Source organism: Colobus angolensis, unplaced genomic scaffold (genome assembly GCF_000951035.1).
Source record: "Colobus angolensis palliatus isolate OR3802 unplaced genomic scaffold, Cang.pa_1.0 Scaffold95, whole genome shotgun sequence".
Classification (NCBI taxonomy): domain Eukaryota; kingdom Metazoa; phylum Chordata; class Mammalia; order Primates; family Cercopithecidae; genus Colobus; species Colobus angolensis.
In genome coordinates, this window is record NW_012123487.1 from 10248579 (window position 1) to 10266588 (window position 18010).

An 18010-nucleotide genomic window follows, 5' to 3' on the forward strand; every position below is an offset into this window, starting at 1 on the left:
TTTCTAATAATATCCATCTCATATAATTGCTCTGAAGATGGAATAAGTTAATCAGTGTAAAGCATTTAGAACCTAGCAGATAATAAGTACTCAACAGATCGTGCCTATTTTTTATCAATAAGACATAGTTATTAATAATGTTCATTTTATTATATGAATAATGGAGGTCATAGAACCATAAGAAACACTGATTAAAGGATTTGAAGGGAAAATAAGAATGTGCAATTTCTTTACCACCAACTCTAACTACCATTTACTGGCTTTGTATATTCCTTTATCTATTCATTATTTGTTGACCATGTACTATGTGAAAGGTACTATGGGCAGTGCTGGGGATTCAAGTAAGTAAACCATGGCCTCTCCTCTCAAAAAGCCAACCAAGACAAGTGAGAGAGACAATCTTTCCAAAGAGTTAAATTCAATATGATCCTTGTTATACTGAAGTTATTTATTAAATGACATGCAACCCAAAGGTGAGCTGAGTCATGGAAGCTTCACAAAGGAACAATGAGCTGACTCTTGAAACTGACTTCTTCAGACAAGAAGAGGAAGAAGAAAGCATGAGAAAAGGTTCGTAGGTAGAGAAGCAAACATATTCAGACCTTGTAAGATACAGGCCAAATAGAAAATAGGTTCACAAGGAGTCTTGAAGAGGTTTCTTGAATTCATGCAACAGAAATCTAGAAATTGAGCTTTTTAAGGCTTTTCCATCAAACCCCCATCAAAACGCAAATAAAAATAGCATGAGGTTAGCCACAGAGACTCTGGAGTCACTTGAATTCAAATTGATGCTACATTTGGGCAAGTTACATTTGATTTTATATAGACTTACTTGCTAAGCCTATTTCTTCATCTATGACATGGAGTTTTTATGAGAATTAACTGAATGTTCAAAAAAACTTGGTTGTTATTATTTTCCTCAAAGACCAGAGCTACCACATTGAATAGACCATGATAATTATGAAATATCATAGGCAAAAAAGTGTATGTTTGCTATATCTAGGAATAAAATGTTGTAGTGAATAAACCTATTTAAAATCAAACTTTGTGTCCACATGTACTTTTTCTATTCCTTCCTGTCAAAGAATTTCAATTGCCTTTGTTGAAATAACACTCACTTTCTACTTGGATAAAGTAGAGTTCCTCTGAGAGACTCCATTGCCACACTGGTGATGGAAGAGAAGTTTGTAGGCATCTCTGCTATAGTATAAATAAACCCCAAGGTAGAACCAACCAATAACAATGATGCCACACAGGCTTCCACAGGGCTAAATTCTCCACATGTAAATCTCCGTGGTAACCGAATACATAGTCCTTGGAAAGAGAAGCTCTATTTTTATCTCCCATTGTATGTAGTAAAAACAGAAGGTAGCAATTCTTCCTTTAAGTTTCAAAGGGGATCAAAAACTTTTCTTTAAAAAAATTTCATAGCAGTATCCCATAAACATCTCAGATATCAAATGACATAATCACTATGCTCAACCAAACTAGTTGAAATCCTTAGGTGAGAAAATAGGATGATCTTTTACCTGGCCACATTCAGCCCCTCCTTCTCCCATTTGTATAAGCCGCCTAGGTTGCTATATCTGTTCTTGCTATTACTGCTCGGTGCAGGCCTCATAAGTTTTGTTCCAATAAGTTACAACAACCTTCTAGTTCCTTGCTCTTTTATTCAGTTTTACTTTGCTTCAAAATGACACTGAATGAGTTGGCAATAGTTTCGGGAAGTGCTGATTAGCCAATGATATGAAACCTTCTAGACCTAGCTTCAGTCAGTCCATCTCCACTCATCCTTGCCCAAGTGTGTAAACCAATAGGTGTGAACCCCTTTGTTCAGCCATCCCAAACTGTGCGTAACTCTTCAAACATACTATGTTATTCTGTACCTCTATGCCTCTTGGCAAACCATTCCTTGTGCCTGAAACAAAATTCTCCTGGTTCTCCATCGACCTGTTACTATCCGCTCTTTGTGTCTCGGAACGAGGCTCACTCTTCTACGGAGCCTTCTCTGATCCACCTATCCCATTTCAATGCTGTCCCATGCATGCGCTTGCAGCATGCTATGCACACTCCAATGACAGCATTTATCACAGTATTCTGCACATGGTGATTTACTTGCTTGCTTGTTCCACAATGCTCTATGTTCCCCAAGGACAGAGACTGCAGCTCAAGAAACTCACTCACACCTACATTCGAAATACTGGTTTCGATCAAAACCAATGAACTTCTTTCTAAAATGTATTCTGTACCTTTTTATAAATGTATACTAAAGGTATTTCACTTTAGGGTGACTCAGTCATCATTATGAGCATTAATTTTGAAACAAAGCTATAACACAATAAATCTTTAGTATATGAATAAGTATTTTTCCTGCACAAAATGCCCCAGACTCTGATTACTGTACCTGATTTCTGTAAAATTCTCTTGGCTCTCTGGCAGGTTACTAGCTCTGACTCCTCATCACTTTGGCAATTCAGTGCTCCCTTTATTTGACATTGTTAAAATCCTAAGCTGGAGAATCAAAAAAGGTGGAGGGAACACTAAAATAATAGTAAGAATCATCTAAATCGGGGCATGAAGTTTCCCATGTAAGCCTGTAAGTAAAACTTACCAGCTTTAAATGCACTGATTTTGTAATGTGTATTTTAGCTGCTATGAGATCCCTTTTTTTCCCTCAACACTGGTGCTTCTGGAAGATAAATTCTGCCTAAGTGAAGATTTTGATATTTCAAGGAAGGTGTAAACAGGATCAAATAAAACTTAAAAATATAAAGGAAAACCCCTCACCTTGGTTGAAACCTCAGCAATCAAATTCTGTTTATTTGGATCCACAAAATCCACAGGCTGACCTTCAAATTCAATCTTCCCAAGCATGGTACCCTATCAAATTAAAAAATTTAGTTAAAAGGAAGCAACGATGAAGGTGTTGACAAGATAAACTCAAAGGGACTTAAAACAGCTGCTCCAAGATTTAGATGTCTTTATAACTACTCATAATCATCAGTGGAAGATCTTTGTCTTCTCAAACTGAAAAGATTAAGTAATTTGCACATGCATTTTGGGAAATACTCTTGGAAATACAATTAGTTCTTCCAGGGCTGACACCATTGCCTGATGTAGGCAAAGTCAAAAGGCATCAGAATTCAGGTCTCCAGGCTCTGGGCTGATGCAAATTGGGATATTTAGTAAACTTACACTCCTCGATGTATATGACCTAAAAACATTTCATGAGAGAAGTGAACCAAAAAATCTATTGAGATAATAAGGAATCTAAAAATAGCAAAAAAATAAAAAGAATGGGAATTTGCTTATTATGATAGTAATATTAATTCACAAAGATGAAATGCAACATAAGTCATAAACTTCTAGAATTTGCAACGAAAATATTCATTATTTTAGACATGTTCATGTCCAAGTGTTCCTAAGGGCCTGAATTTAAAGAATGTTCAACCCTTTGTAAAGTTTTCACAAACTACCCTTGCTAGCTTGAACATGACAATGTCATATTTTTTCAGCTATATCTTGAGATTTACTTATTTTTTAGTAAGTCTGCTTTGAACTACTTAGAAAAATGATATGCTATATTTAGTAATCAAGATTTTATTGAGGGGTAAAAATTCAAAATAATTCATTGATTTGCCCTTCTCTGACGAAAGTATTGCATTGAAGGAAATAGAAGGAAGCCTTCATTTCCCTTTTAAATATATTTCTTGGGGGAGAAGTCACTTGGGGATGAATGAGAGTAGAAAGTACCTATGTGTCATGCAAGCATGATGGTTATTTCAGTGCTATTATTAAATTCAGACTGCTGCCTCTAAGTCTGGGAACACTACCTAAAAACCACCTTTCACTTCCATAGTAGATTACTAAATTTCATGGTGGCCTGTATTGACTTTTAGAATCCAAGTCACATAATCCCTTGTCTATATTTATGGATCCCTAATTTTGAAATTTGGTTTTCAGTTCTCCTTCCCCTTTTCTTAAAACATACTGAATGAAATACGATCTTACTTTTCAAACTAAGATTAATAGAAGTGAAAGCCATAATATACATTTTAATATGAACCACCATCACTGATAAACAAATATGAGGCAATACTATTTTGTCTGTGCCAATCTGTTCAGCCAATTTTGAAAACCTAACTGCCTATGATAAAAGGAGGGCTCATTTTAACCTAACATATCACATGAAAGACAAGTGTGGTCTTGTAAAGTTTTCCGGAATCATTAGGCCTGACTATATTTTATTCAACCTGCCAATTCTGCCATCTGAATTGATGTTCCCAACTGTATTCCTTCGCCCTTATAGCCTCGTCATTGTTTACTGCTCACACACATCATTAGGCTGAGAGGACATAAGAATCTCCCTGGGACATATAATTTCACTAACACCTATTCTCAGGAAAATCATGGTAGAGTGAATAAAATCAGAGATGGGATAGAATGATGGCGTAAACTCTCACTGTCTTCCTTCTGGTCATGGGTATTTGGCCATGTTTTTATTTTCAACGCTGTTTTTCCTTCTGTTTACAGAGAGCCTGTATCCTAAGAAGAAATCTACAAAAGATTTTTCTGAAGACTCCTTTTCCCATATGTACTTTTTTTTTTTTTTTTTTTTGAGACAGGCTCTTGTTGCCTGGGTTGGAGTGCAGTGGCGTGATCTCAGCTCACTGCAACGTCTGCCTCCTGGGTTCAACTGATTCTTCTGCCTCAGCCTCCTGAGTAGCTGGGATTACAGGTATGTGCCACTACACCTGGCTAATTTTTGTATATTTGGTAGAGATGGGTTTCACCATGTTGGTCAGGCTGATATCGAATTCCTGACCTCAAGTGATCCATTTGCCTCAGCCTCCCAAAGTGCTGGGATTACAGGCGTGAACCACTGCACCCAGCCCACATGCATAGTTTCAAATTGTATCATTTATCTTTTTATTTTTATGTAATTATATTTAGCAAGAAAACTTTAGTTGCATTTGGGGAATTTAGTTAACATTAGTGAAGTAACGTTTCTTTCTGATTTGGAATATGGAAATTTCAAGTAAAATAATAAACTCAACAAGCAGATGGTGATGAGATATTCTCAGAGGAAGGATCAGATGTTGTAGCAATCAGACATGAAAGCAAAAGATAACCTTCCCTTTTATCACCTTGGTCATTGGTATGGTCTCAACAAAGACTATATAATCGAAGTAATGCATGCAGGGTTTATTTGGCACATTCATGAAAGATAATGCATTAATTTCACAGATAACTCTTTCACAAGGACAAAACAAATAATAGTAACAATGCTGTACACTTCCTGGAGTGTATTTTTCAGCATATAGGTTTTCATTTCAGGCAACATTGTTACGCAATTTGTTACCTTTTCCACTTGTTTCACTAAAGTTCTATCACATGAGCTGAATTATAAATGCCTTGACTTGTTGGTATAAAAAACACATGGTGGACACTCAATAAACTGCCAGGTGAATGAATATCAAGTCCATTTAGTTAAAAACATACCAATCAATTATTCAGTCTTGAAAATTACAGTGAAAATAGTAAAGCAAAATAACAGACATCCAAATAGCAGAAGCTGGCCAGATTCACTCCTTTACCTATTAATGGATCCCTTAGGCATTGTGAGAAACTTACATACACACACACACACACACACACACACACACACACACACGAAGAAACATAGATTTGGCTAAAGATGATGATTATACCTTATCCCGAATTATTTTAGTCAGCATTCTTGTGTCCACTCCATAAATTGCAGGAACCTATAAGAAAAAAATTGTAGTGACAGTGAAATTGGAGGAAATTAAATCCAGCATATTGTTTCCAAGTTACAAACTTGGCCTCATCTATCTTCTTGGGCAGTAAATAATTTCTCCACTCTTTCTTTTCTCTGACCCAGGGTGACTGTGTTGTCGGAACACGGTAAATTGTTGCTACAGTTAGGCATAGGACTCTTAATACCCAGGTTCTTTCTCACAGTAAAAAATGAGAAATTCTAAACATCAATCTTCTGCTACACTTCGGTTGCTTTTAATCCAGGATGTTAAGTAAGTTAAATCACACTGGTGAACTTCATAAGCAATAATATGCAAATCTGTGTTTTGAGCTAAACGTTCCTGGCAGAGAGTAGGCCCTCAACACATTTTTCTGAAGGGCCATGTTGAGTAGTCATGTTGTTCTAAAACATGATCATCCTATTAGTCCATCATGCAAGACCACCATTTGGTTTGTTTCTTTGACTAGGTTGGATAGAGACACATGTGGTATAATGAAAGAGTAATGAGTTAGGAATCAAGAAAACAGGCTCTATTCCCCTGGAGGCTTTTTATTAAAACAAAAATTTTTAAAAAGAAGTTAGAAAAATGAAAACATGTTTTAGTTTTTTTTTTCTTCCACTAATTATCTGAGAAATGTTTAAGCGATGTATTTGTTCTCACTTGTAAATTGAAGGAGGTGAACTGGTTATTATCTTGGATTCTTTTCTACTCTACATGTCTGTGATCATGAAAGAAGATCCAAAGCATATTTATAAAACGAACTTACAGGCCATTGGTTAGACTTACACTAAAACTATTGGTTCTGACATAGAGAAGCTATGAGAACAAGGGTCTTAAATAACAAAAGGGAAAAGGAAACTTTGGGTTGTGGGGGCTGGGGGGAGAAAAGTGTCTCCCAAATGACGATTACAGAAATTAGCTGCCCGGATAAGCAAGATAAATTCAGATAATAGTTGAGAAGAAAATGACAATGGCCCAGGATATGATATGGATGCCTTCTTCTCCCTTTTAAAATTTAGAAAGAATGAGATCTAAAAAGCCAGGATCAAGATTTTTTTTTTATTTGTCAGAAAGAAGCAGTGTTTACACCCCATAGATAGACACTCACTGGAGAGGCAGCACTTTCTTAGAATAAAATTCTGTCATTAACAGGCCCAGCAGTTGAACAAAAAGCAGCTACAGCAAAACTGGAGATAACTTCTAACATCCAAACAAGGCAAATGCTGTTGTTTCACTAGAAATTAATATTTACGGCTAGGCGCAGTGGCTCACGCCTGTAATCCTCGCACTTTGGGAGGCCAAGGCGGGTGGATCACCTGAGGTCAGGAGTTCGAGACCAGCCTGGCTGACATGGTGAAACCCCATCTCTACTAAAAATACAAAAAATTAGCCAGGCATGGTGGCAGGCTCCTGTACTCCCAGCTGCTGTCGGGGGGAGCTGAAGCAGGTGAATCGCTTGAACCCGGGAGGCAGAGGTTGCAGTGAGCTGAGATTGCCCCATTGCACTCCAGCCTGGGCAACAAGAATGAAAGACCGCCTCAAAAAAAAAAAAAAAAAGAAATTAATACTTAAACTAAAAGTGTAAGATAAAGTTTTATAACCCTTTTCTGATATTATTAATACTTCAAATGAAATTATATATAATTACATGTCATAATGTTGAAGCCCAATGAGACTTGATGGTAATCTGCTTATACTCATAAGAATTAGAGATGTCACAAGTATTGCATAGAATGATTATGTGACCTGCACAAAGTTACACAACCAGTTAACAGTAGAGCTGGTACTAGAACACTAGAACCCATGAAGCAAGTTCCATAACTTTCCATAACTACATTCTAGATAAAACAGTGAAGGAGAGTAAAAGACTCAATTGCTAAAAAGAGAAAATGCTAAAATTTTATCTTACCCCCTTTCTCCCAAATGTGAAATGCTACCAAGCATGTATGAGTGCCACCTAGTGGATAAACTGAAAATATGTGCTCATCAGCACTTCAGGACGAATCCAGACACTTCAGCGTTTATAAAGTAAGAGAAGGAATCCCTCTCTGAAATGCAAAGATCCCAAACTACATGATCTTCCTCTGTCTGCTTGTCACTTCTGAATCTACAGGCACCTTCTCAATCTTCCTTAGGTGATGATGGATGCCCTATTACATTTCTTACCTTTTCTTCCTGTAGCCATTGCCCTAAACTCTTGGTAGCCAGCCAGTGGTTGTAGTCTTTACTATAATCCAGCACCAGCAAACCTGCAACCTAGAAAGACAGGCAGTCATTTTAAAGAGGTTACCACAAAATATTATCTAACTCTTGTGAGTCAATTTGCGTTTGTTTTTAAGTTTTATGATATCCACTGACATGAGACTTAGGATTTTTGAAAACAAGAAGAAGCAAAAAAAAAAAAAAAAAAGCCCTTTTTTAAAAATACTTAATTATTGCATTCACCATCATGAGAGGGAGCAGGCTTACCTGGCTTGGTAAATCCTGAGGCTAAACTAGGTCCCCCTTCTGACATGCATTGCCAAAAAATTAAGAATTTAATTAACAATTACTGGTTTAATGCACATGATGAACAAAATCATTTTTAATTTACATTTAAGGAAAGAAAAAATTGGTGGGAAATTGTGAGAAATAGTGAAAACTAAGTTAAATGATCAGCCGAAGTCATTCAAAAATGGAATGGTGAAAAAATAGGATTGACTTTGGAATATAAATTTTTGAATTGTTCATATGATATATATTCCTAAGATAGTATTCAAAGTTACCTTGTTTAGGAAATCTTAATATGTTTACTCTTAGACTGGCATAAAAGCTATCTTTAAATCATCCCCTAGAGATTAAGATTAAAAAGCAAATAATTGATACAGAATTGATTACCAAACTCCTTTTAAAAGGTGATTCTTCCCCAATTATTTTACAGCACAGTTGTTATTTGAACTTATGACAACATTTTTTTTCAAGTTAAGCCAAGTTTCATCCAATGCATTAAAATTCAAAGTGCCCTAAGAAATGAAACTCAAAATACTGTTAAGTTAAAGATTATTCTCATATACCTAGGAATAAGATTGAATACTTGAGCTTAATGATTTGTACTACCATATTGAGGAAGAAACTTTGGCCATCCTAATTCTTAAGAATAAGTTAACTATACTCCTTCAAATTGAGACTTTTTAAATGGCCGTCACTGGTACTACCTTGATTCCATTAGACTCCAAATATTTGCTAAGTCCCAGTTCATCCAGAGCAGTAGTATCAGGAGCTCCACCATTCCCAATAATAGGGTTGGCCATTGTGAGAATCTGTCCCTTGTAGGCAGGGTCAGTAATAGCTTCTGGGTACCTGGGTAAACATGCCAAAAAATTATCAACAAATAATGTATGTAACTACAAAGCTATAATCTGCATACACGCTCTGAATTATGTAACCCTTGAAAATGAGAAGAATCCAACAAGAATGTCTCTAGATTTTAGCAAACCTAGGGAAAGTTTATGACAGAATATAAAAATTTATACCATGATATGATTGATATAAAGAAAAACCAACTCATGAATACCAAGGTATATTTTCATATAAGTTTTATCCCCTCAATTTTTAAATATTTTTAAATTCCTTTAAAAATCCCTTTCTAGCATCTTAATTTTTAAAATATTGCTGCTCTTTTTAAAGTCTGCAGATACTCTAAATACTTCCCTGGCCTACCAGATATCATTGAGCCCAAACTGATATTTACTGCTGAGGGCTGCCAGTTTCACCAAGATAGTAACCATCAAAAAATTGAAAAGCTTTTCTTGATATTTTTTAGGATACTGAAGAGTAGTCTGATTGTGTTAGTGGTGGTTGCATGAGTATGTATGATTATTAAAATTCAATGAATATTTAAAATAGTAAGTTAATTTATATGAAAGAATAACTCAATAAAGTTGATTTTTAAAATATTTTAATTTTACAAAGAAGCATATAAGTTTGGGAGTTATTATCTGCTAAGAAAAAAAATTCATCTGACAGACCTGACTTGAGGCCTTTCTGACTTCTAAGTTAAAAGATGCTGATATGTAATTAGGGAGGAATGCAGGAGGGCTATATTTTAAAGTTTGGGTGAGAGGAAAAATACAAATATATCATGTGTGTCTATGTGTGTGTATATACATATCATATGTGTATATATGCACACACACACACACACACATTTCTTATTCTTAAGAAGAAGAAACACTATTCCCATAAATACCAGGAGCTATCTACACTTTTTCTATGCACTGGAATACATTGCAATTCAGGGGTTTTTTTCTGCTCTCTTCTATGTTCACTTTCTGCAAAATGAGTTAAGCCAAACCTTTTTTGTGGATTACACCTGAAAGTGAATTTAGGTGCTCAGGGGAACAGAATCAACGATTTTGAAACCAATAAAGTTTAACACAGGCAGTAGTCAACATAAATTCTTCAACACCATCCAGACTAACGCCTACCAGAACTAACTTTGTCAACAAAATACTTAGTCTTCCAGCTCTGCAATCCCTAAGGTGACTCGAGGGCTGTGGTATTTATCCACAGCTTCCATCAGTTAATTTCTCAGCTGTCTCTTATCTGTCAGGAACTGATAATTTTTTAACCAAGGCCTGCCCACAATATAAATGCATTGCTTGAAGATGAAAAACAAAATAACCCCTTTAATTATCAACCACCTTACTGAGTGAGGCACGTAATGAATGAAAGCAACATTTCTCAATGGAAAAATCAGGTCTATGGACTAATCTTATAAATGAATGCCTTTTCCTACATCAAAAAAAAGCTTTAATTAATTTGATTTTACTTCTCTTTCTTCTTTCTTTCCATAAAAGAACTGACCATTCCCTTTAAACATATGCTTACAATACTCTTCAGTAAATGAATAAATACACTTTGTTTTAGAGAACTACAATGTTGGGAGCAAATTAATCCATCAGCTCCTGTTTGACTTGTGTGATGTGACAAGATTTATTACCTGTAATCTATCACAGAGAAGAAAACTCTAGTGCCCTCCATCATTCTGATCTATATTAAACAGTTGTTTGTTGGCAGGTATATTAACACAGCTAGTAATTAGTGCTGTCGAAAAGCTTAAATAATTGCCTGGTGAAGCAAAACTTTGCAAACAGGTTTCAATACACTGTAATTTAATGTTCTCACCAGTGGAACTATTTAAAAACTCATATAATATTCTTCATTTCACACAGGGAGGCAAGAGCTTAAGAAAGAATATAAATTAATAATATAATGGAAGTTTGGTCAATTAGTATCAGTGAACCTAATGCCCCCTTGTCTTTATGAGGCTAACTCGAATTTCTCTAAAGAATTTATCAAATATTTCATAGAATACTAGTTGGATTGAATCTCTATTGGAAACCCCTTCAATCAATCTAGTCATGTTTTTAAGACACATAATTGTTTAAATCCCCAGTTTAAATTAGTATCTAATCCAGCCCCCTCACTTTTTATACGAAGAAACTAGAACTCAAAAAGCTTAAGTGATGTTCCCAGTATTATATAATTAGTTATCCTTAGAACTGAGACTAGAAATCTAGCCTCCTGATTCCCAGGTGAATAAACATTTATTAACTAGGTAAAACCAGCCACTTAATTTCTGTAGCAACTCTCATTTTCATTGCTGTACATGTTAGCAGGTCTTAAATACTAAGGCAGGTCACAGTTGATAATTACTGAAAATATTAGATCTACACAGCTGCTCTCTCATTGATTAAAGATAATAAATGTATCTGTTATTTCAACTTTCTTACTAGAGTGCAAAATTACATAAAATACCCAAGGACTTTCTTATCTTCTCATAGTATTTCATATTAGATGTGCAAAATTGATTCTTTCCTAATGAAATGACACTAGAATGTACTATCCATTCTTTTCCTTGCTCCAATTTTCACCTTAATTAGACCCATATCTCCCCTTACAGAAACCATTTGGTAATCTCACATAACCTGTGTCCTCACAATCTAAGTTTCTAGAATTCATTTTGTTCTCTTTATCCAGGGGACCACCAGCATGCCCATGTTGTCTTTCATTTACAGTAGCAGGACGTTCATGTCTAACTTTCTTTCAAGGATGGCTGCAGTAGGCTATGCACAAGGCACGGTGCAACTTCAGGACAATATGAAGTCTTATTATGATGCAGTGATTTCAACTTGCCACCACGAGTGAGATCATCCGGTTATTTCTCTACATAGAGGAAGAATAAAGCCTTGGAAAAGAAGCATTACTCACCCTCCCAGGCCAGTATTAAAAACCACTTCACCAGCAACAGAGGATGGATGGCCAAAGGAGTAACCTTTCATCTTAGTTCCATCTTCCAGGACAATGTGTGCTGTCTGTGCCTGAAGAAACAGTTGCATGAATCTTAGCAGAATACACAATACAAAACACACAAAAATATTCCAAAGGTAAAATACACAGATATATTAAATAAAGGCATAGTATATTTAATGAAACCACAATGCCCAGATTTCCAGTTGCTTTCCTATTACTTGTCACTTGTCTTCAGATATATGGCTCTTGTAACTGGCAGATGTTTTGTTTTGTTTTCTTGGAAGAGGAACTGAAGCATGCAGATACATTGTCTATTCTAAGTTTACTTGTAGAGTTGTTGACAAGCCAGAAATACTTCACTTTAGCTGAAATGTTATATGTCTGTCTTTCCCCCTCTATCATTTTCTAGCTTTGCTCAAGAACAGCTTTAAGGAAAGTTCATGAGTTTGCAAAAACATTGTGAATTGTACCATACAGCTCATCATCACTCTGAGATTTACAGCCAGAAGGAATCTTCAAGATTATCTATCAAATTGTGTTCTGCAGAGCTCTTGTGTTTGATGGAGTTGTCCTAAGGGTTGCCCTCTCCGTGCCAGAATTATGTTCATGAAGAAACTGAAACTTTATCACTCTCTTAATACTGACACAAAACCAAGCACTGTGGAACATTCTAGAAGTATATTGTATTTTACTTTTTATTAGAGTTAATTATATCCATGTCTACTTCCTTCTTTATACTATGGCATTCAGAATTGAATAACTTTGCCATAATAATCTTTGAGCCAGGGTCTACCAAATTCTTAGCTAAGAAGAGGAACAACTGGAAAAACATCTGGCCGGGCGCGGTGGCTCAAGCCTGTAATCCCAGCACTTTGGGAGGCCGAGACGGGTGGATCGCGAGGTCAGGAGATCGAGACCATCCTGGCTAACATGGTGAAACCCCATCTCTACTAAAAAATACAAAACACTAGCCGGGCGAGTTGGCGGGCGCCTGTAGTCGCAGCTACTCGGGAGGCTGAGGCAGGAGAATGGCGGGAACCCGGGAGGCGGAGCTTGCAGTGAGCTGAGATCCCGCCACTGCACTCCAGCCTGGGCGACAGAGCGAGACTCCGTCTCAAAAAAAAAAAAAGAAAAAATCTAAGAAGCAGACATCATCTACTCCTTATAAATACTCTAAATTCTGTTGTTGAAACCATTTAAATCTAACTCTCAATTTCCATAAAATTGAGGGGAGAAAGAAATGCTTTCAACTACACCTTGGGAGACAAAATATCGACTCCCTAAGAAACTCTATAGGACAAGCTAATTAGAATGTGATTTTTAAAAATTCAACTATAAAGAAAAACATATCTGAAATAATTGAGGAAATTAGAATCATAAATTGATATGTGATTAGATGAAGTGTAATTTTTTAAGATTGATCTTAGGATTATAGTTATATTTTTAGTCATTGCCTTTAAAAGATATACACTGTAATATTCAAAGATAAAATAGTATGATATCTGAGATTTGCTTCAAAGTAATCAGCAATCAAGGGGATGGACAGGGACATAGAGAAAAGAAGTCTGGCCATGAGTCAAATTTCCTGAAGTAAGGAAGATCATTGGGCTGTTCTTTCTGGAAGGTTTAAGTGTAGTCATCGAAGACAAAAAAACAAAAAACAAAAAAGTACTAATTCTTCATTTTACTTCCCTTACAGTTTTAGGACTGAGACCAAAGTGCCTAATCCTTTTAAATCTTGCCACCCCACCTCCACTCCCATTACTCATACACATACACATACATACACACACACACACACACACACACACACACACACTTTAGTAGGCAGCAGGAACTCCACAAATGATTTCTAGACCTTTGTTTCTATGCTCCTCTTGCTTTATAACATGCACTAAACTTTTCAAATGTTAAAATGAAGAAAGCCCGTTATTTTTCTATAATAATTCTCTCTGTAGAAATAAGACGCCTCTTTTAGATCCGAAGCACCCGAGTCTCTTGTTATTAGAATGATTGTGTTCTGCAATGTAAAATAATGTCTTGATTACCTTTAAACCAATATACGATGTTCCAACATCTTGTTTATGTGTGAGTGTGAATACATATTAACTTACATTTACACACAAAACTATGTTAATATTTTCCATTAAAATTGATGGGATATGTTTAAGATGTTCCTCTCAACAGATAATTTTATTAGTTTATTTTTTAAATCAGAAGTACAATATGTGAATGTCAAGTTTATATTTCTGAGAAAGATTGAACAATGTACTGTACTGCACATTTTGTGTGTGTTTGTATATGTGTGAGTGAGCATATACGTGTGTTCCTGGGCAAGATTAACCAAAAATATCTTGTCCTTTACTTGACTTATCAAATTATCTTTGAGTTAAAGTTTTATCTATCTCCTTCGACCCAGTGTTTGAAATCTCAAGCTTGACACTTTAAATAGTTGGAGTTTGTCTTCATTAAATTTAAAAATATTTTAGAATTACTCAGCACAAAGGAAATTATTTATTTATTTATTATGAGTGATGTCCAGCCTTCTATGGAAGAGATGATCTTACACAGAAGTCTGGATTCTGCTTCTGTACCCAGGAAATCAACTTACATGTCACTTCTGATAACATGCTATTCTGATTCTAAATTTTGTTTTAATTTGCCAATTTTTGTCTAATTATGATTCAAGACAGAAGTTGAAGATTTTAGAAAGTAAGAGTGATAGTATTCCGTGCATTTCCAAAGATTATTATAAGCTATTCAAATATCTCTGCTAATGGGTCTGAGTAGAAGTGTGTGTGTTAGGAAAACTCCCCAGGTAACTGTGATGTGTTTTATTAGGTGAAACCTTTGGTCTAAGTAATGAAAATTTACCATCGAAATATATTTTCTACTGGAAATACTGTTTTTTAGTTCTTGAGGAAATCATGTGTAAACCTACATGCTTTTACAAAATGAAAAGAAAAAGAAAAAATTTTTAGATAAGATGTAACTTTGATAGAACCTAAAACAACTGTTTTTAGTTGGCAAAATTTGGGCGTAAATTGTAAATTTCACTTGTTTTCTGTGTATCAGTTTATCTTTGCTACTCTGAACCATGCTTGCTTAAGATATTACCTTGGTTTATATTTTTATTTTACTTGTCTCTGTTCTCATCTGAGAATTTCAAATTATCCGATATCTGGGTTAGACACTTTCTAATCATTTTAAAGAAAGGTAAAAAATAACATAAGAAAATCAACACTTGTGAGCCTATTCCTATAATTCTGTTTGGTATTTTTCTCACTCCCTTCATGAAACTAGTTTTGTATTTTACTTTCCATCTCTATATTTGAAGAGACATTTGCTATTGCCTGAAATAGTCCCTGAGATTGTGTTCAATATGTCTTTTTGCTGCTTTAATTATATTTTTGGTTCTTTTGGCAGTTTTTATAGATCTTCCAATCCTCTTTCCTACTACACATTATATTGTTACAAGGCCTCTGTTTATTGCTAAAGTACTCTTTATATTCCTCTTAACTATACTGGCCCCTGATGAATTTAAAATGATGAGTGCCAGTTGACTTATCTATGAATTGATGGACGAACTCTGAACAAAGAGCTATTATTTGGAATCCTCTCTTCTAACTAACAGTTCCCCAAATGCTATTTCATTCCAAGGAGTATAAAAGAAATCACCTTGTTACCATCATAAGATATTTTAGTATCCTCAGTCCTAGTTGACAGAGGTCTGCAGATGAGGAATTAGATTATAACATTAAATTATAATTTGAGTGCCTACTGCCAGAGCACTTCACACTTTGAAAAGGGGAAATACAAAGGAAATCTTAATGAAAAGAAGTGTATATTCTTGTAGAATGTCAGGAAAAGTAACCAAAGGATTATATAAATGTGAGCCCTATAAAATAAAGGACCTTATCATGACATTATCCCTATGTGTTTAATAAAAATGTATATGCCAATAAGACCATTTAGACATTCAAGTCTCAGACAGTGAACTACCAGGTGTCAAGCACCTTGCTAGGCTCTGTAGATAAATGGATGAATGTCTCCAGTCTTCTCGTTTAGTAAAAGGCTAGATAAGGGAATGGATTACAAAACAGAGAAAACTTCAGTAAGGATATCACTGAGGCATCACTAAAACACGTGGAAATGCAAAGATAAATATTTTTCCCTTGAGAGATTAAGCTTTAACAAAAGAATTTGCCCTTTCTTTTCCACTGATGTTTGACGCCCTCATTTAAAATTACAATATGTTCCCCAGCCCTCTTTGTCCTTGGTCTGCCCTTTCTTCATAGCACTCATTACCTTTTAACATACCATCTAGTGATATATTTATTATCTATTTCATCACATTAGAAAGTGAACCTCATGTGGGCAGAGTATTGGGTCTGCGTCATTCACTATTGCACCTCCAGCCTATATCGGTGGCTAGCACAGAGTAGACAAGTAACTAAGCTTTGTTCACACTTTAATGAAATTATTTTAGTCAGATAATCTACTGACTATTTAGCAGAATATTTCTAAATGATTAAATAGTGACTTTGATAAGAGAGGAAAAGTTATAACAGAAAAAATGTACAAGCATATGCTCTCCTACCCACACCCATCGTCCTGATTATTTCTTTCAATGCTGAAAATATTAAACACTTATTTTTTCATCTTACACTGCATAAATTTTTTATTCTAACCATGTTACAAATTCTTAATTTACTTGTCTTATTATTGGTGGGATTGTTATCTAAAATGTAGATATCTAATGCAATGTTTTCTCTAGCAGTGGTTAGCCTTACAAATATTTTAAAACCTGAAATATTAAGTTTCTTGGAGTCTCCATCTCTCTCTCTCTTTGTCATATTTTCCCAGTATATCTTGGAGTTACAACTGTCAAGTCACACCTGGTGCTACAGGCTAGTTACTTAAATAATACTCCAATTAAAAATAGTTCTACCTCATCACGTAGTATCTAATAATGATAATGGCTATAATTAATAAATAGTCACCTATTTGCTTTTAGAATTAACTTCACACTAAATGAAATTGCATGACCAAGCAAGACAAAAATCCCATCATCACCTACTGTTGCCTACTAATTGTTCCGGCTGTCTCCAATCTCTCCCTGCTTCTGCCCATCCTATGGAGCACAGTCAAGGTTTTCTTAAACATCAGTTGGATGACACTAATCCCCAAATTCCTCAATTCACATTCAAAGTCCTTTCATCTGTCCCGCTCTCTATATGGAATACCTTAGATTCCCCACCTCTCTTTGTCAGTCCTTTGTGCATAAATGTCTTCCTTGTTGCCTTTTTATTTCCTGGCAGTGCTTCTTAGTACCCACGGTATGTACTAAGTCAGACTTAATCACCGATTTTCTTGTGCTTCCACTGACTGCGTTTGGTGTATACTGTTGTGTGTTACCTTTTAATTGCTAACAGTATTTTTCTACCATACTAGATTCTAACTTCTCAGTGTTGCATCTAGAAAGCACAATGCCTAAGTCCATGTTGTAGCCCCACTGAAATACCCCACTGTTGTCCACACAGTAATATTCTCACTACACAGTTGGTGAATGCATAGAAACGTACTTCATTATGTGACATTAGCATGTGACAGTGCTGACACTATGGTGTTTTCAAAATAATGCTTTGATGCTCACTGACTTCTGGTTATTTTGCCAATTTTCATCTTCTCCTCTTGAAAGCAAAGACAAAAATTTCACACAGGTATGGTTCATGCTAAAAGATAGAAGATGAAAGTGAGGAACGAGTTAAGGCTGGGTGGCAATTACTGCCCAAAAGGTACCCTTAGGCTTTCATCTACCAGTCAGGTGTCATATAAGTAATGTCTTCAGAAGAAGACCCTAAAAGGTGATTTCTAAATGTCATTCTTTAGGTTTCCTCATGAATTGTTTCTATCATTAATATTAATTATCT

At 35.5% G+C, this 18010-nt stretch overlaps 1 protein-coding gene across 2 annotated transcripts in view; it reads right to left on the reverse strand.

The window, feature by feature from the left end:
- The window catches only part of CPS1 (carbamoyl-phosphate synthase 1, mitochondrial), a 191552-nt gene that overhangs the window by 90628 nt on the left and 82914 nt on the right, over nucleotides 1-18010 (reverse strand). For both annotated transcript variants that reach the window (XM_011932323.1, XM_011932322.1), the window contains 5 exons: nucleotides 12036-12145; nucleotides 8978-9122; nucleotides 7950-8039; nucleotides 5712-5768; nucleotides 2788-2880 (listed from right to left, as the gene is read on the reverse strand). In XM_011932323.1, the coding sequence (XP_011787713.1) occupies nucleotides 2788-2880; nucleotides 5712-5768; nucleotides 7950-8039; nucleotides 8978-9122; nucleotides 12036-12145 (495 nt within the window). The remainder of the gene's footprint in view (nucleotides 1-2787; nucleotides 2881-5711; nucleotides 5769-7949; nucleotides 8040-8977; nucleotides 9123-12035; nucleotides 12146-18010) is intronic.